This window comes from Ctenopharyngodon idella, chromosome 22 (assembly GCF_019924925.1).
Source record: "Ctenopharyngodon idella isolate HZGC_01 chromosome 22, HZGC01, whole genome shotgun sequence".
Lineage (NCBI taxonomy): Eukaryota > Metazoa > Chordata > Actinopteri > Cypriniformes > Xenocyprididae > Ctenopharyngodon > Ctenopharyngodon idella.
Window position 1 is genome coordinate 5,868,715 of NC_067241.1, and position 20,276 is coordinate 5,888,990.

A 20,276-nucleotide genomic window follows, 5' to 3' on the forward strand; every position below is an offset into this window, starting at 1 on the left:
AAATAAAATAAATAAAAATATTGACACTTACTACACTTACTAAAACTACATTTTCAGTAGTGTCAAACAAAGAAGCTTTACCAGTATAAAATTATTTTTTCAAAGAATAGTCATGTAACATGTTAAAAGTAGAAGTGAGGTGGTTCAGAAATGACAACCTTCTTTTTTTGCATAATACTAAAAAATAATTCATTTTATTAGTCAATAAATCAGTAAATAGAGTAAATATAAATAATAACAAATTATTTTGGAAAGAAGACTCTAATGCTCACCAAGGCTGCATTTATTTGATAAAAAATACAGTAAAAACAGTAATATTGTGAAATGTTGTTACAATTTAAAAAAACATTTTCTACTTTAATATATTTTAAAATGTATTTTATTCCTGTAATGTTAAAGCTGAATTTTCAGCATCATCATTCCTGTATAAAGTGTCACATGATCTCTCAGAAATCATTCTAATATGCTGATGTGTTTTTCAGGATTCTTTTATAAATAGAAAGTGAATACACACACACACACACACACACACACATATATATATATATATATATTATATACTACGGGGCTGTTGAATGCTCAAATCTGATTGGTTGACCAATGTTCTAAGGTGTGCAATTGTTTTCAGGGAAACGCACGGTTAAAGTAGTTCTAGCAGGTCTTGACCGCATTGCAGTTCCATATCACTTCACCAAATGATTTCAGTTATTCAATAGGTCCTACAGCCTACAACCGCAAAAGAACCAAACCTCACAACGACACCGACCAAGCAAATAAATATAGTAAACAATAGGATGAAAACGACAAATTATTGTCATGGTTTTTGCCACAAAATATGTTTTATTGTGTCCTGAAAGCGCATAATCTCTCCCTCTCTCTCTCTCTTTTAAACGTACACACCTACTGTATAGTACAGACACACACTCGCACAGAAACGTTTTGTCAGCGCTACTCCAACGAATTAATCAGTAAAATAGCAGCTTAAAAGCTACATGACATTTCTCACCAGTCAATTAATAACTGTGCGGTTCTTGAAGTAGATAAACTAGATAAAAAAATAGTTTCGCTATTAGTAGAGACACTGCTGCCGTTAGAGACGCACAGACTCAGGTAGGCTAATTCATATGCTTATTCTCTCTCTCTCTCTCTCTTTCTCTCTCAACTGCGTTAATAACTGTATCAACTGGATTAGTCTGCTATCAAGGCTCAAGTCTTCGTTACTAGTTCTGAAATGATGCTTTGGAATTAGCAACAGAGGCTTGGGATGAGATGTGTAAGAAATTAGACCCAGACATAAGAGTGTTTTAAAGACAAAAACCTGACAAATGTCTTACATCGGAATACAACATCGGAACAGTGTCTTGAGTGTGTTAACCGTAGTATAAGCAGAATAATTGACTCCTGGCTGTTGAATTCTTAGAAAATAATGCACACCTAAGGTGTAACGGCCAAGGGTGTGCATTATTTTCTAAGAATTCAACAGCCAGGAGTCAATTATTCCTTACACACATATATATATATATATATATATATATATATATATATATATAAATGCACACATAATATATTTTCAAAGCAGTTTCTCTAAAACAGCTGTACTGTACAAAGAAAAAGGGACCTAGAGCGAAAACACAAGGTGCATACTGATGCCTGCATTTCATGCTTCACATATGATGGGTCACTAAGTGTAGTTGATGCAAGGAGGTTAAATTGGCCGCAATAAACTGTTTGGAGTGAATGCATTAACCCAGCTAGCCCTCAGTACAACAATGAAAATCAACAAATAACAGGGAGTTCAGTTATCTTATCACAGACATGAACACACAAACCTACCTTCATCACAGACGCCAGGTTTGGCCACCTCAATCTTCCTCTGTTTCTTGCAGACGGCCAGACGCAGCTCACAGTCATTGTCGTAGGTGGTGCCGTCGCTGCCACAAACGGGTTTCACTGGCTGACCCGTGCATTGCTGACACTCACACTTGTTCTGCACACACCGCGCTCCCCAGGTACACACAGTGTTGCCACAGTTTTCTGATCACACACACACACACACACAAAACACATACACAAATCACAGGATAGGATAGTTGAAACACAAGGAGACACAAGAAACGTGTTCACACCCGCAATAAACCTCCTCTTGAAACTCCAAATGCAATCACATGGGGTTCAGCTATGTAAAATCAATGTAAAATCATGTATCATGCATAACATGATTTGGAAAGAGTGCTAAAACAGTTTCTTGAGTTTTGTCAAGAAAACTGCACAGCAAAACATTTTCTTAATCAGTATTTTGTCTTGTTTCCCAGTAAAGCATAATTAAACAATTTAAAACAACATAATTCACTTGAAAAGTAAAACTGCACAAGATATTAAGACGTTTTCCAGAGAGCATACTTTGAATTACATTTTTTTTTTTTTTATTAAATTAGCAAATTGTTTTTTTCTTGCTTAAAGCATAAATCTAAAATATGGGATTTATGCATAAACAAACAAGATAAATTATCAGAAATCTTACACAATTTAGTTAATTGATCTTGTTTTAAGGATTTTTTTTTTTTACTGGAATAAACTGGAACAAAAATACTAGAGAAAATGATTTTTTGCAGCAAACGCAGACTGATGAGTGAACATGTATGAAGGTGATGGATGAACTGATTGGTGTTTTTGTGTACTCACTGCATTCTCCATGGGCCACCACTCTGAGATCCAGCTGCTTAGTGCAGGCTTTCACGTTCAGCTTGCACTCATTGTCATATGTCATCCCGTCGCTGCCGCACACGGGCTGCCGTGTTTCCAAACACCCTTTGGGGCACACGCACCGGCCAGTCTGAGCATCGCAGATCGCGCCAAACGAGCAGTTGGTGCAGGACTCATCTGCTGAAAAGGAAGTGTGACGTCAAAGGAGAGATTCAGGCTACAGATTCACACCATCGCTCACTGGGATCAGCCTCAGCTGCCCGGCCGCCTGTCCGCTTTATTAAAATCTCTGCAAAGTCTGTGCTGAAGCATCCTTCCATCGTACAGATGGGAGCAACACTGCTCTGTTTACAAGAAGTCACAATAAAGCATCTTATAACACCATCAATTTCAATTTCTGTTGTGCCTTTGGACACAGTTACAATCCCCTTGACATGACATTGTATTTAATTGACCAGACGTCAATATTTACACCCATGCACACACACAATCACAAAATATATATTTTTCTAAATTACTTGTTAATTATTAAGAAATGTAATTATATTAAATATTATATATAGTTGATTTCATATTAGATATAGTTGATTCATTTTTTTTTTTGTCCAAAGGTCTTAATAATAATAAAAAACAAAGATATGACATCCAAAGTATGTAAGGTAGTACAACTAGATCTCTTTTATTGAATCCAAAAGGTTTTAATTATATTTTGCTACATATAAAGGTATTTTAATGATTTTGACGTGTCAGAAGGTCATTTAGTTTAACTGTCCAAAGGCCAATACAGCCATTTCATTTGTGATTAAAATATCTTAAAATGTAATAAATGTATAAATGTTCTGATATTTTTTATTCTGGCATGATTTTATAACATCATATATCAACATTGTGCAAAATGGCATTAAAATTATGTGTAGAAGTCGTTGCTTTGTTATGAGAAAGAATGTCCGGAAAAATTTATTTCATTGATGTCATTTGGAGTAACCAATATAAAGAGACCATTTTGGATCAAGTCATGTGGTCAATATCATGTGACAGGATGTGACATCATTCAGACACCTGCAAAGGACCACATGGTCATGAAGCAAAGTAACTAACTCTCTCTAAACTATTTGAAAAATTCATGTTTTCACTTGATCATACGCATGTCCCAAAAGGGCCGAAACATCAGGTCATTCGGTACAACCACTATAAAACATGGAAAATGTTGTAATATTTTAAAAACTTGTACTAAATATAAAATGTTTGATTGTCCTTTTGCTTGCTAACTAGATATCAGCCTGTTGGCATTGTTTGAAAATATCGTCATTCGGTATAACCAAAAGTGTCATTCGGTAAAATCACATACATACATACATACATACACACACACAAACACACACACACACACACACACCCACACACACAGAATATGATTACATTGTATAATAATAATTATTAATAATACACTTGTATTAAATATTATATAATTATTTTATATATTATAATATATTGCACTTTTTATTAATACTTATATTTAATTAATACAAATTGTATAAACCATTTTAGAATAACAAAATTTAGTATTTAGTATCTTATATATTAAACAATATGCATAATATAATTCTATATATCCTGCTATGAATTAATTGCAATATGTAATTCAATTATTAATTGAAGTTATTATTTTTAATATTATATATATTTTCTTATTACACGATTCAGGTACGATTCAGAGGGCAAGATTAATGGTTTATTTAGGTTTTTATTTTTATTTTTAATAATTACAGTTAATGTGTTAAATTGACATCCCTACTTCTTAAATATCTGGCTATAATTTCAAAGAGCTCAATTAATCAGTAAAACAACTGGGAGGGAGGAAGCACGTCCGATGACAATTACACCTGGGGGATTGCATTAGAGCAACTGCTATCACATTCAATTAGTGCTGGGGTAATAACAGCACCTGATTTAGTGTTAATGGAGAGAGGTCCTCATGCATAAATCTCTCGTCTCTCTTCTACCAACCTGTTTATTGCACATTAATAAAGTGACCTCACCTCGGCTCAGAATCTGCGCTCAGTCAACCTCAGGGACCGCGCTCGGCCGACTTATTAAAAGCAGCTGCAGCATGCTGCCCAGTGGCCGCCCAAGAGCGGTTCGTCGTGACAGTCCAATGCAGGCCGATAAATCACATTCTCGTGGCTGCTGGTATTCTCCTTTATCAGCATGTGTGATAAAGGCATTTCTTTATCAGTTGCAACATGTTTCCATGCTTTCACAGCCTCAGCAGCAGGGAGAGCAATAGATACGGCAGTCCGTTACATATAAACAACGATCCAGCATACAGAGCTGGACCCAAGATACGAGTACGGACAGAGGCCTTTAGGGCAGAGCTTAGCCTTATGGGAAACAAGAGAATCTGTCCATTCAAGCCCAGAAATGAAAAAAATGTGTCATCATTTACTCTTCCTCATGTCATTCCATAACTGTATGACTTTCTTTCTTATATGAAACACAAAGAAAATGTTGAATAATGTTTTTTTCTTTTGTATGCAATTACAATGAATGGGGACTGGAGATTTTAAGCTTCAAAAAGTACACAAAAGACACAAAGACACAAAAGTATCATAATGGTATATAAAAAAAGGTTTGTACCATTTGTGTCATATTTACTGTAAGTCTTCATACAGTAGCTTTGTGTGGGAAATATAAGTAATTGTTGTGCTGAGTAATTGGGAACTGAATCAGCCAGATTTGTGAACGGACCATTCAGTTTGGGTTTGTGAACTGGATCAATCAATTCATTGTAAATTTTTGACTTGAAAGAATGTCATCACTACTACTCCTATGAACAGTGATGGGGAAAGTTACTTTTAAAAGAAATTATTAAGTATTACTCCCTAAAAAAAGTAACTAATTCTATTACTTTGTTACTTTTTATGAAAAGTAACGTGTTACGTTACTTTTTCTCACCTGGGCTGGGATTGCTTTGTTTTTTTAATAACAACAAAAAAGTTCTATTTTTTTTGGCAAATTTAAAGGTCCTTTCACACCAAAAGTGAAATGAATAAGCCTCAGGCTGAAGGAAATTCATATTCACGCTTGTACAGTCGAGGGCGCAGCTCAAACAAACCTTTCAGATGTGCTGCCATTCTGGATTAAAGAAGAATAGTATACAGGAGAAGGAAGTTCAACACTCTTATTTCTAAATGTAATCTAAAGTCATTTTTGCTTATTAGTATGGTTGAATTAGATCATTGAAGGTCAGCAGCAAAGACATTGGTTAATAAAGTGAGATTAAATACATAAAGTATATTTGTGTGATTTAATATATTTATTCATTTTGAGGAATACTGAATGTTTTCGTGCAAGTGAGATGAGTAAATGCATGTTCATATTTAGTCTGGAACTACAATACCCATCATGTTCACAGTGCACACAGCGCCTCTGCACTTACCCTATTTCTCTCAACATGGAGACAGGAGAGCTGTTAGTCAATAAATGTGAAAACAAAGTAACTTACGTTACTTATTTGAAAAACTAACTTAGATATTTAGTTGTAAACTGAAAAAGTAATGCGTTGCTTTACTAGTTACTTGAAAAAGTAATCTGATTACTTAAAGTAACTTGTAATGCATACACTGCCTATGAACATACTAGAATGGATGATTTTCAGTGAATAATGATTCAGATGCTAAGAATTCACTTTCTCTTTTATAATGAAAAGTGCGGCAAAGATTTTCTTTAAAAAAAAAGATCAAATAAAAATCACCTTTTGTGTTTGGCATATGATGACAAAAGTTTCATTTTTGGGTGAACAATTCCTCTAAAGGTGAGCAGTAACTGCTCTCTTTTGCCAGGAGAAAGGAAGGAACATTGTTAATGTCAGGTACAGAGCAGCACTTCTTGTGAATAGCCGTAAAAATTCCCTGGCGATTGGTGCTTGGGCAAGGGCACCCGCTCTATTAGTCTGCTCCATCTCCTCCTAGTTTTTATTTACTGCCCTCTCACTCCTTCCACAGCCTGATGATTTTTCTTCTGCTTCCAGCTCAGTGTCTTGCAGGTAACCTATATTCCCCAACTGTGGCTAGTAACATTTCAATCACCAGTAAAAAGTGCTTATTTGCTGCTGACTCGTTGGCTGTTCCTTCATTTCCTTGCATATAAATATATACGTATTGGTTCTCAGAGGGGCAGATATCAAATACTCCATTACAAGGGAACGCTTCCCTGTGGCTGCACGACAAGGTCAGCCGCCACTCAAACGTGAGGAAAAAAAATCAGAATAATAAACAATGTCTGTCATATCTCTATCAGACTGCACCTGAACTATAAAGATAAGGGCATTTATGAGTCTCCCCTCTATGCGGAGTGAAGAAAATGAAATGAAATTTGGCCACGAGCACATCATACTCCCACTCATGTGGGTGCATTGCTACCGACAGCGACCCACATACAAGCTTTCATGAACAAATACACACAAACACAGCTGGGGTCTTAGTGAGGCAGAGGCTGTGGTCTGAATGGGCCCGGATAATTAACGGTTATAATAATAGAATTCACTTGTGGTGGAGAGCATGGCTGTGTACACAGAACTAAATGAACACCATTTCCTTCCATATGGTTAGCTGTTTGCAGATGCTCTTTATTGCCCCTTCCCATTGACACCTGCTCCAGTGATGGTCCGAACCCGTCAACACTGCTGTGATGCTGTAATGGGTGGATTTTTAAAACTACAATGATTATTTCAGCTAGAACAACCAGGTCAATCCTGTTTAAGGTGTTTAAGCTTGTTTATGGAACACTACAGCTGTTTTTTAGATGGTCAAAGATGGTCTATCATCGCTTGTCCAACATGATCTAGCAGGTCTAAACCAATCTCACCATCACGGTTCAGCTGATCCACCATCCAGACCGGCTAATAATACCATGGTTTTTATTAAAAAGCTAATTATTTTTTTCTGAAATGTTAACAATTTATTTTCACTATAGAAATTTTTTTTAAAGCTTATTACATTAAAGGATTAGTTCACCCAAAAATGAAAATTCTGTCATTAATTACTCACCCTCATGTCGTTCCACACCTGTAAGACCTTCCTTCATCTTCAGAACACAAATTAAGATATTTTTGATGAAATCCGAGCGGTATATGACTATACTAGGTATACAGTATGACTCTTCCATAGACAGCAATATAATCAACACTTTCAAGGTCCAGAAAAGTACTAAAGACATCATTAAAACAGTCGACGTGACTGCAACCTTAATTTTATGAAGCGACAAGAATACTTTTTGTGCGCAAAAACAAAAAAAATAACTTTATTCAACAATATCTTTGCTTCTGTGTCATTCTCATACGTTGTTTACGCCCAGCGCTTCCAGTTTTTACGTCAGAATGCCGACTCATGCATTGTGCTGCTCACGTGTGCAGCTTTGGCTAATACTGAAATGACATTCAGATGTAAACACGGAAGCCTTCACTGTGCTTACTGCGTCAACTGCGTGAGGATAATGACAGGGAAGAGAAGAGATTGTTGAATAAAGTTGTTATTTTTGTTTTGGTTTTGCGCACAAAAAGTATTCTCATCACTTCATAAAATTAAGGTTGAACCACTGCAGTCACATCGACTGTTTTAACAATGTCTTTAGCACCTTTCTGGACCTTGAAAGTGTTGATTATATTGCTGTCTATGGAAGAGTCATACTGTATACCTATCGGATTTCATCAAAAATTTGTGTTTTGAAGATCTTACGGGTTTGGAACGACATGAGGGTGAGTAATTAATGACAGAATTTTCATTTTTGGATGAACTAACCCTTTAATGCATTTTTACATATCTCAAAATCATAAAATTACTTTTTATTTCCAGGTTGTCCATGATTGCGGGAAGCCTATTATTACCTTGAGCCTATTATTACCTGAGGACAAATAGAACATCAGGCTTGAGGTCGCAAAACAAATCCATCAAGCTCAAACATTTCTAAAATCCTCTCTTTCAAGTGCTGAATCATCAGTTTTAAGTTTTCATCTTGTATGTATGAAAACAGACATGCTTGGCCCCACCCAAACCTGTTTCTGTGGGTTAAATCTCTGTGGGTAGTTAAGCTGATGTTCCAGAAGCCTGTGAGGAGAGAGATATCACTCTCATATGTCATTTACTATCTGGCAACATATACAGCATGATGGGCGACGTTGCAATAAAGAGCAACCGTGGCCTGTAGCGATCTCTTCTGAGATGAATCCAACTGCTTCCAAACGACCCCTCGGCATCCATTTCAAACTCTTCACTGGAGGCACAGCTAATACACGCGCATGTATAAACTGCAAACGCATGACACTTCTCTTAAATGTCGACACAATGGCTCCAGCTCATTCTCTCTAAACTTAAGCCAACAGTGAAAAAGACAGGCTTTACAAATGGTTGTGAAAGTTTAGCAGAAAAAGTCCACTTAATATTCCCCTCCCAAGCGAACGCACAAAGACAGCCATTGAAAATGATTTACAAGCCTTTTGTGAAGAACACACATGAACATGCGTTTGTTTGGAGGGCGAGCAGGCTTCTCTGCAGACTTATCTGGAGCGCGCTTACAAAAGCCAGACAAAAAACCCATGACTCATGCAAACAATTACTGTGAAGGATGCTGCCCTCTTTAATTCTAACTTAAGTGCATCGTTTCAAAAAAAGGTTGCGGAGGAGGAAAATTACAGTCCTCTCTTGAAATATCAGTGGAGTGCTTAAGTGCAGGGGATGGACGAGGATGAAAGGCAGTGAGGGAGTGAGTGGCATCAATGTGTGTGTGGACTCACCACATGGTCCTTTGTGTTGCATCTGTATCTGTTTCTGAAGGGCGCATCCCATGGCCTTCATTTGACATGAGTTGCTGTAAGTGTGCCCATCGCTGCCGCAAACAGGGTCTTGGTCCTGTGAACACGCATCTGAGCATTCACACACAGGCTCGCTGTTCTTCACCACGCACACGGCTCCAAACTCACAGGTCTTCTTCAGGCAGGGGCTCTCCAGGTTAAGATCTGCCCCAAAAAGCAGAGAAGCAAGTTATTATTCAACTTAGTGGAAGAAGGGAAAGACAAGGAAGAGGGGAAAGAGTAAAAGCAGCAAAATCCAGAAGTCACTCCACTTATTAGTGCTTAATCTGGATTCTGTACACGCTCTGTTTGACTATTTAGAGGAGCGACAACCGGATCCTACAGTTAAACTGTCAACATTCATGTTTCCCATTTACACCCATGAGACACCAAAATGTTGCTATGATTTTCTCTATATCAAACATTTCAAGATCCGGAGTGACTCTAATTTTCAATTCACACACACTCACACACTATACAATAACTTAATGGATTCACTTCTGCATTTAAATGAGGTTTTCACACCTATAATCACTGCAGTGTGTATGTGACATATGATTCCTCCATTACACTTGAGAGACACCAAAATATTTCCATGATTATCTCTATATCAAACATTTCAGGATCTGGAGTGACTATTTTTCAATTCACAAACGATACAATAACTTAATAGATTCACTTCTGCATTTAAATTAGGTTTTCACACCCATAACCACTGAGGTGTATGTGACATATGATTTCTCAATTACACCTGAAAGACACCAAAATATTGCAATGATTATCTCTATGTATCAAACATTGCAGGATCCGGTGTGACTCCAGTATACCATTCACACACGGTACATTAACTTAATAGATTTGCTCCTGTATTTATTTGCTGTTTTCACAATCATAACAACTGCAATGTGTATGTGATCTATGATTTAGTAGAAATATTTGATTCTCTTGAAAGTTTCAGACACAAAAAGAAACATCTTTTTTCTACCAAAATAATGCCTGATGGTCTGCGAAAATATTCTACAAACCACTTGCTAAACAGATTCCGCAAGGTGCAGCTGTAAACATGCAGCCTATTAGAGCATCCAATCAGAACACTAACTACTCACATCTCATTTCATGCACCACTAACCAAGCCTCCCTCAACTACAGACAGATTTTTTTTTTTAATAGACAGACAAGTAAAACACAAAGCATCATCCTAGAAAAGGGAGCGCTCTAGTAAATAATTCAGTGCGCTGGGCTACAGCACAGATATGAAATATGAACATGAAAGAGAGTAGCTGGGACTCTCAGCGGTGCCACAGTAGTTCCACAGTAAGTTCATTAACTGCTGCAGTTAGCAGACAGAGGGCCAAGGGACAGTGGGACCAAGCACAAGCCCTGTTTCTGATGTGAACACAGAGGGAAAGAGAACAAGGAGAATGAGAAAGAAGAAGTGGGTCAGCAATGAACCAGTACAGCTCACCATACTCTAGAGGAGAACGTTTCGTCACCAAATAAGGCCTCATTTCGCCCAATCAGGAGGAAGTTTTATAAAAACAGGTAAAATATTAATGTACAGAGAGGATGGAGGAGGTTTCTGGGGGAGAATCTGTAAAAATAAATGATCCTCATTTCATTCCAAACATGTGTGAAAATAAAAGATGTTAAAGGGTTAGTTCACCCAAAAATGAAAATTCTGTCATTTATTACTCACCCTCATGTCGTTCCACACCCGTAAGACCTCGTTCATCTTCGGAATACAAATGAATATATTTTTCATAAAATCCGATGGCTCAGTGAGGCCTCAATTGCCAGCAAGACAATTAACACTTTCAATGCCCAGAAAGCAACTAAAGATGTATTTAAATCAGTTCATAAACTTAATGTTATGAAGAGAATACTTTTTGTGCGCCAAAAACAAATAATGTCTTTATTCAACAAACAATTTCAAAACACACTGCTTTATGAAGCTTCGAAGCTTAAGGAATCTTTTGTTTCGAATCAGTGGTTCGGAGCGCGTATCAAACTGCCAAAGTCACGCCCCCCAGTGGTGAACCATTGAAATTTCGAAACACTTATGATGTAATGAAGCCTCGTTTACTGAAATCACGTGACTTTGGCAGTTTAATACATGCTCCGAACCACTGATTCGAAACAACAGATTCGTTAAGCTTCAAAGCTTCATGAAGCAGCGTTTTGAAATCGCCCATCACTAGTTATTGTTGAATAAAGTCGTTATTTGTTTTTTTGGCGCACAAAAAGTATTCTCGTCATTGATTCGCCATCGTACCTACAATGTTTGTGCACTGTGTAAACAATGAGTGATGTATACGCGCGAGAGATCACTTCCGGCGCTTGCGTAAACTACGCCAGAGCGTGTACACACCTCACGCACCGGATGCCGTGCGCGAGCTCAAGGCAGTTGGACATGTTGGACAGTTGGACAATGATATAAATACTGTTCGGTTTCTCACACAAACCGATTGTTTCTTGTCTTAGGACATCAATGTGTTGTCACGAGCCGCAGGGTTTAATTTGGATTTGTCTGTGCATGTTTTTTTTTACTCTCATTGATTTTGTTACCATTGACATGCATTATACGACTGACAGACCGCAACGGTTGGAGTTAAAAATCATCTTTTGTGTTCTACTGAAGAAACAAAGTCACCTACATCTTGGATGCCCTGATAAACATCAAAAATCACATGAACTATTTTAAATATGTCTTTAGTAGCTTTCTGGGCATTGGAAGTGTTAATTATCTTGTTGGCAATGCAGGCCTCACTGAGCCATCGGATTTTATGAAAAATATCTTAATCTGTGTTCTGAAGATGAACGAAGGTCTTACGGGTGTGGAACAACATGAGGGTGAATAATTAATGAGAGAATTTTCATTTTTTTGGTGAACTAACCCTTTAAGCAGAATGTTCGCACTGCTCTTTTCTATACAATGGAGTTTGACAGCTTATATTGTATAAAAAAGAACAATGTGAAGATCCTGCCTAAAATCTTTTGTGTGTGTGTGTGTGTTCTACATAAAGCCATACAGATTTTGCATGACATGAGGGTGAGTAAATGTTGCACAATTTAAAATTTTTAGATAAGCTGTTCTGTGTTGCACATTTGTATGCTTGGGCTTCATAGTGGAAAGTTGAGAAAGGCTAGAAGAGTAAACGTGATGTGTTTGCACTTTCACACTAAGATTAAAGACATGTCAAAATAAAGGGCAGCCCTTCAGGCTCACTCAGTATTGTGTGAGAGGTAAAATGACAGGGTGACGGCAAATGTTTGCAGGTGCATACTGTTTGGCGTATGTGAGTGTGTGTTTAGAAGATTACATGTTTTTGTCTGTTTGTTTGTGATTGTGTCTTTCGATGTGTGTACATATAAATGAGAAACCCTCCATCTTCAGTGTATGTCTTAGGAATGTGTGTGTGGGTGTGTGTGTGTGCGCACACCCCCTACCTGTGCTGCATACGGTGCTTTCACCGCAGTAATTTATTCCTGGATTAGATGCTATCGTTCCTAATATTACAAACACTCAGATACATTTAATATCGCACACAAACAGCTATCATAACGCCTTCAGATAAATCAAATACGTCCCTCTCCATGAAAATAACATTCTTTTCCAATAAGATAGGAACAAATATGGACAAAATAATGAGAAAAAAAATTAACATTATTTATCTACAAGGGAGAAGAGAGTTGCTCTGTTCCAAAACAGTTAGTTGCTTACAGAGGCAACATTTTTTAAGCATGCTAGTTAGGGTGTTTAGTTATTTTTTTATTTATTTTTTTTTAAGTGGGGGGTGGTGTTGGGGAAGAAACGAATTGTGATTCTTCTGAGAAAAAAATCTGATCGTGATTAATTTTTTTTTTTTTTTTTTTTTTTTTAAAGGTTCAGGTTTGCTGTGCTTTTTCTAGGGCTGCACAAAACAATATATGACTATAATAATAACAATAATGTTATTGTTATATAATGATAATAATAATTATAATAATTTTTTTTTATTACTGAACACAAATATTAAAACAAAAGAAACCGTACAATTGTAATAATTATGTGTATAATGAGTGTTTAAAAATGTTTTATTTTATGGTACAACTGTAAAATTGCAATGCTAATATTTATGGCTGTCTTCATTTCTTCATTTTTTTTTGTTTTGTTTTTTTTTTTCCCCCAAACGTTAAAGCCTCAAGCTTTTTTGGGAGGAAAACAGCAGGGAACTTCTTTTTTTATAGACAACAGCTGGTTTATAAGCACTTCTAATTACAAGTTCAGGAAGATGTTATGTTCCCAAATGCATGTTGGAGAGGATGCAAAAGTTGTTCCAAAACACAACTTGACTATGCTACCTTATAAGACACCTAGTTTCAGTCAAATTCAAAAGAAGCCAATCCTAGCATGCATTGCAAAGAGCTCAGTGAAAAACTAAATTCAAGATTGTGGATGAAGCGGGAGAAACATTGATAAACTTAAATGTCATTCAATACTGAAAAATATCAATAAAACATTTTATTACAATCTACTATTTTAATCAATATTTATGAGTGTTAGTGTTAGCTTAGCAGCATGCTAACATTAAACCCTACTGAAACTGTTGTGTGTAGTGCTATTGTTGTGGTGCACACACTGCACAGTGTGTTCCAAATTGGTTACTAATGAGAATCCATGGTGGTTAGGATGCTGTCTTAGAAGTTAGCTGACTAGACAGAAGGTAGCTCACTAGGTTTAGCAACAGCAAACAGAGCTAAAGACTTAGCCTGCGCCTTAAATGTTACTAGCAGGAGTGAGACGCCCAGACAGTTTCGAGGATTTAGAGGCTGGGGGGAGAGATTTGCACGTAACCCTCCTCTAACCTCTTCCTGGCGCCCACCTATAATCCCACCCCACATCTGAAGAGCAGCAACCAAGGAGAAGTGCATATCAAACACACATGAAGCACAGCGTGCATCAAAAGACCATGATTAGTACTCCAAAGCACGTTCTTCACGGCAGAAATCAAGCGGTGCAGCACACACACACCTCTTTTAAACCCACACATGTACCCACCGTAACTGCTTGGTCGAGCCAATGAAAATAAAAACAGAAGTTGGAAGTAAGCAGGTTACTTTCCCGACCACTGTGTTCCTGTGCCAATCTAAAAGTGTCCTACAGTAGAAGCTCCTCTAAGAGAATGTTTCCGGCTATTGATTTCTCTGCTGAGAAAGAGAGCTTAAAATACGGCTTGAACTGGCACGTAACTGTGTAAACAGTGGATCGGTGCCTAATTTCGCAGGCCTTGAAAGCGGGCTTTTCCTCCAGATTTCTTCTCTCAGCGCCTCTCCATCTGTGCCTTTTAAGCGCCCGGCTGGAGGACGACGAGATCAGGCCTATCAGTAAAGCCCTCATGGCCTTCAAAACGCTTCAATGACCCGTTTCCCAAGGCACGGATCCTAAAACCCGAACCGCAGCCTTCGATAATGCTTTGTCCCAAGCCACCCTTTGTTTCCTTACAAAGATGAAAGAATCGCTCTCACTAAAAATAAAAAAAAAGAATACGAAAAAGATGATATGAAAAGAAACGTTCACTCTGTTTCTCATTTTCAGTTTTTCGTCTCTAGGGGATGGAAAAAAATCTTGCAGATTTAATAAGTCAAGGAAGAAAAAGTTCTCTGAGAAATAATGGTACATGCAGCCACGATTACATACTTGGTTTAAAAAACTTCCAGCAGCCTGGCTTTGGTTATTGAGATGGCTTGCATATTCTCTCAGTAAAAAATGAGCCCTTTTCGGAGCCTCTTTGAAATAGTGGGCTGCCATCCCCGAGGCCTGTGCTGCAGTGCCAGTCTTCAAGGACTCCAGCTGTAAGCTGGATGACAGCCATATGCTTCGAAGGGACTGCCACTGGGACGCAATGCACGTAGAAACGGATGCATTTGAAGTTTTTTTTCAGAGGTTAACGCATGTAAAAGAAAGGAAAGCTGTGTAAGTGAAAAGAAAGCGATGCTGAAAAGTGGCGAAGTACGTTAATTAGGAGCCTGCGCGAGAGTGCGTGTGGAAAAACGGGCCTAATAATGAGAAGGTGTGAAGAACTAGCGGGACTCGTAAGAGCTGAGTAATTGGCGTGATCAGGTCTGAGAATCTCTGCAAACCTCCGACCAAGGCGGTTCTGTGAGGTGTTATATAATATGCGTGATGTGGCTCCGCCTCCTGCTCTACATCCCCACTGCAATTTTGTATTATATTATACGTTCGTTCTGGTAGCGTTTAATTACTATTGCCACTGAAACACAATGTCAAGGACTTTTAGCACAGGCAGAGTATGAGGCTTCTCCTCTTTTGAGAGCTTCCCTACATGCTTTAACCTGACACGTCGCCCACCCAAGGGACACACCCACTCAAATTCTCGCAATCTGTTACATGCTATTTAAAGAGCAGCTCTCTTGAGCCAATGTAGATTTCTTTAACTTGGTTTGCAGAGTTGTCAGAGCGCAGACAGTCAGCCAACACACACTACAGGGGGGCCGGTAAGCTTAGTTAGTGAGTTTAGCATGGTGTGAACGCCGAGAATTATTCCTACGATCTGCTGTATGCAAGCTCATGCATATGGAGATCTCCATCCCTCGTATCGGGATTACAGGGTGTGCAAGAATCGTGATACAAACGGTTGCACGAGCGTCTCCTACATCTCTCCGCTCCCTCGCATCCTGCCAATATGAGAGGAGTTTGCGAGTTTCGGCAAGCTGTGCGTGTCTCACTTCTTGTGCGTCTGCATATCAGAGCAACGACTTCCCCCGCCACGTCCCCCTCGGTTCACACTTTTTCTCTTTCGTTCCCTACCTTCCCCTTCAGCTTGAGGGGAAACATTTATAAGTGTGTAGGAGAAGGTGCAAGGAAAGGGAGAGAAGAAAATATTAGCATGACACAAGCAGAAATACCCCTAGAGGCGGTGTTTGGTTTCTGAAGGAGTACTTATCACCAAACAATGGCTTCAAGGGCGTAGAAACTTTCTTTCTCCCCACGCATTAAGAATTTAACCAAGGAACTAATTCTGTTGCCCTCCCTGCACCACAAGGGAGGAAACGGATGAGGTGAGACACCGTGAAACTGGACAAGAGAGAAGAGCAGAAGAGAGAGAGGACAAAGAAAAAAAGATAGAGAAGGGAGGACAAAATGAACCACATAAACAACATAAGCTCGCTATCTCATGTTGGACACATTGAAAACAGACAGGGATGGCGAAATTCTGATTTTAGAGGAATTTAGGAAATTAGGAATTTAGGAATTCAAATTTAATTTGAATTAAATCACAAAGGATATTGAAATGAAATTTGAATTGGAATGACAGGAAGTAGGGCTGCACTATTTTTCGCTCGATACGAAAAATAACATTGAACTTAAATGCGATTATCGCTTAAACACGATTCTTATTGCGATTGTGAAATCGCGAAGGCTGCGATTATTTTTTTATGCACAGCTTGTCAATAAAATATGGCTCCAAATGCTAATCCATCTGAAAGCATTGCAAGTTTGAATCGCTTATGATGTACTTTTGAAAAAGCAACACGTGTCAAACATCTTTCCAGACATGAGAAACATTTATTAACATCTTGTCTAGGCAAAAGACAACATTTAATATCATGTTTTTACTCCAAACTCACTTCATAACGACAGTTGAGCATCCTTCTGTATGATGATGCTTCTTCTTACACAGAATAAGGCAGTCGTGTGTTTATTAGTCATGTCAAAGCGTTTCAATCTTCTGTTTATTCAGTTACAGCAATATGACGCGTGTTATCTTCTTCTGCGGCAGGGCATATTTGGGGAGTCTGCGCAAGAGCGCCCTCTGGCTTTCAGATGGAGAAGCATTTACTACTGATCACAGAGCCGTACAGCTCTGACAAGCTGCGCATAAAATAATCGCAGCCTTTGCCAAATCGTGTGCGGTTTAATCGCGATAAATCGTGCAGCCCTAACAGGAAGTTAAATTTACTTTAATTGCAATTCAATGGAATTCAACAAACAAATTATCATTAATTTTCACTATAATAGCTAATAATTTACTAATTCTGAACATAAAAATATATAATTATGACTGATTATATTTCTATAAATTATATGTATAAATTATTTATTAAATTATATAATTAAAATTACATTCATAAATAATAATTATAAATATTGAATTCAAAATCTGCGGTAAATAACGGTTAAATAAACATTTAAATTCAAAATCATTATATATATATATATAAATTTATATACAATATAATATAAAAAAAAATCTTTAAAATTTAATTTAATTTTGATTCTATTCCTTTAAATTCTAATGAGAATTTTGCACCCAGTTTGCTACCTCAATTCAAATTCAGGAATTGAACTGGAATTTTGAAGACATTCATAATTCAGTTCTGAATGGTACATGAGGCTGAAAACTGAGCACAGAGCAAGAGGGATCCATGGATCCCTTCAGCAGAAAGTCCGTCACACAGGCAGACATAGCTCTCTGAACAGAGAAGAAAAGAGACGCAGAGGAGGATGAAGGAATGGGGGAAAACGAGGGGGAAGGCAGACGTGCATTACAGAAGCATGTTCTACAAAGAGCCTCCTAACAAACACACACACAACAGAAACCGATGAGGGCTTTCCAACTTACAACAGCGACCCAGATACAACCCTTCCTCACACAGCAAGGTGCAAAGGTTCATGCTAATTATAATCAAACTACTCTAGCTCTTCAATCTACTCTTCTAATTGGATTCATTACGCACATCTCACTAGGCCCTCCAAAGTTCAATGGGTGCTTAACTTGTTATTGTTTCTTTTTTTCGAAAATTAAAAAAATAAAAATAATCAAAGTTTGTGCTGTTTTCAGCAAGAGATTCTAATCAAATAAATATGCAAATGATAAATATTAATCAGAGTGCATTGTCACCTGGGGCGTTGATTCCCAGGCACCTCTTTTCACGGAGCTCTTGCTCAATGACATTGTCAGTAAGTCTGAGCCCATTGTTAGTCTTTATGAGTTACTGTCATGGGAACAGAAAGACAGAAAGCTGAGGGTCTGTTCACTTCACACAAGCTCTGGAAACATCCTCTGGACTATAATGACAGCTGTGTATTTAGGTCAGCTTCATTTGCAGGATCCATCTTGCTCTGCCTAGAGAAACAGGCTGCTTTCTTTCCTTATCATTAGGAGTCCATTACGGCCGCCACACCCACCGAGTTATGGAGTTCTGAAATTACATTCGATGGAGCTGAGCCATGATAATGCACAAAGATCATCATTCAAGGTCTCATAGACTTTAGTCAGAGCGGACACTGTATTTAATTTGATGTAAATGAAAATGAGGCTGTGAGGAACAGAAATAGCCAGGTAAATATATCGTGCTGCTACAGTATGTACCTGCATGGGTGGCAATCATTCAACCACTGAAACCTTGAAAACATATTCCCAGAGGACAAACACAAATTGTGAAGACAGGCCTAGGACCTAATTTAGACTAAACAACAACAGTGTATATATGTCTACACACACACACACACACATACATATGTGTGTCAAATTTGGTGAAAATATCTCATTTCGTTTTGGAGTTATAGACATTTATATGTATTTATTTTTTATTTTTTTTACATTTGGGCATTAGCTTGTAGCCAGCGACCTATGTTTTTGAATTGAATTGAGTTTATGAATTTCCTATAGTGGTTTCGACTTAATCGGACTAATGGTTTCGAAGATATTCGCAAAAGTTTTTAAGGCGCTAATCCATCACGCTGCACAAACCATAAGGTGAAACCTAGCATGTTTGGTATCGTTGGACTCGGCAAGGATTCAGGAGTCTAAGGAGATGAATCCCGTGAAAATAAGTCAACCACATCCAAAGTTATAAGCATATAAATTATCTTTTCCTCCACTAGGTGGTGCTGGCTTGAAAACTCAGGTCATGCTTGTGATGATCAAGCTTGGTCTGAATACGATAAAGCATTGCGGAGATACTGCCTTATGTCTATTTATGCAAGAGCTACGTAAAATTCATTCACGTGTTTTTTGAAAACGGTTTGACGAATTGACTTGAATTCTATAACTTTTTGTTGGCATGATCTGAAGATGATCTGGTTCAATTTTCATGAAAATCGGAGCAACAGCCTAGGAGGAGTTTGAAAAAGTAGGTTTTTTGGATAATTCAAAATGGCGGGAAAATTTTCACAATGGAAAATGATGTCACAGGGTGCAATCGAATCGTCTTGAGCCGAGGAATCAGAAGAGAAAATAAGTGTCTAGCCCTTACGGATCAAAAGTTACTAGCATAAACGTGAGTGAAATTTTGAACAGGTGGTGGCGCTAGAGGGATTGAGTTAAAGACTTCAAATTTGCTATGGGGACATTTCAGCCTGTCCTCTATCTGTGTGCCAAATTTCATAACTTTCCCGCAAGCAGTTCTATGGGCTGCCATAGACTCAAGAGTGGAAGAAGAAGAAGAAGAAGAAGAAGAAGAAGAAGAAGAAGAACGCCAATGGATACAAATATTGCTATTTGTGTATTATGATTTTTTCCAGTCATTGATTTGACTAAATAAAATGTTGCAAATTAAATTCCAAATGTTTCATGCAACAAGTAAATTATGTTTTTTTAAAAGTAATCAAGCTAAAGTTTATAATATTTAATCATTCTCATTGATATGTACCAATACAACTATATATTTTCTTTTTTGTTTTGGATGAAGAATGCCATATGGAGACTTTTAGTCTTCTAAT

The 20,276-nt window shown here is 37.8% G+C and overlaps 1 protein-coding gene across 14 annotated transcripts in view; it reads right to left on the minus strand.

Annotated features, from left to right (window-relative positions):
- The window catches only part of agrn (agrin), a 261,972-nt gene that overhangs the window by 68,051 nt on the left and 173,645 nt on the right, over positions 1-20,276 (minus strand). For 12 of the 14 annotated variants that reach the window (XM_051879030.1, XM_051879029.1, XM_051879028.1 and 9 more), the window contains 3 exons: positions 9,494-9,715; positions 2,683-2,883; positions 1,834-2,034 (listed from right to left, as the gene is read on the minus strand). In XM_051879030.1, coding sequence (XP_051734990.1) covers positions 1,834-2,034; positions 2,683-2,883; positions 9,494-9,715 — 624 coding nt within the window. The remainder of the gene's footprint in view (positions 1-1,833; positions 2,035-2,682; positions 2,884-9,493; positions 9,716-20,276) is intronic. The other 2 variants (XM_051879031.1, XM_051879042.1) reach the window with 2 other exon arrangements.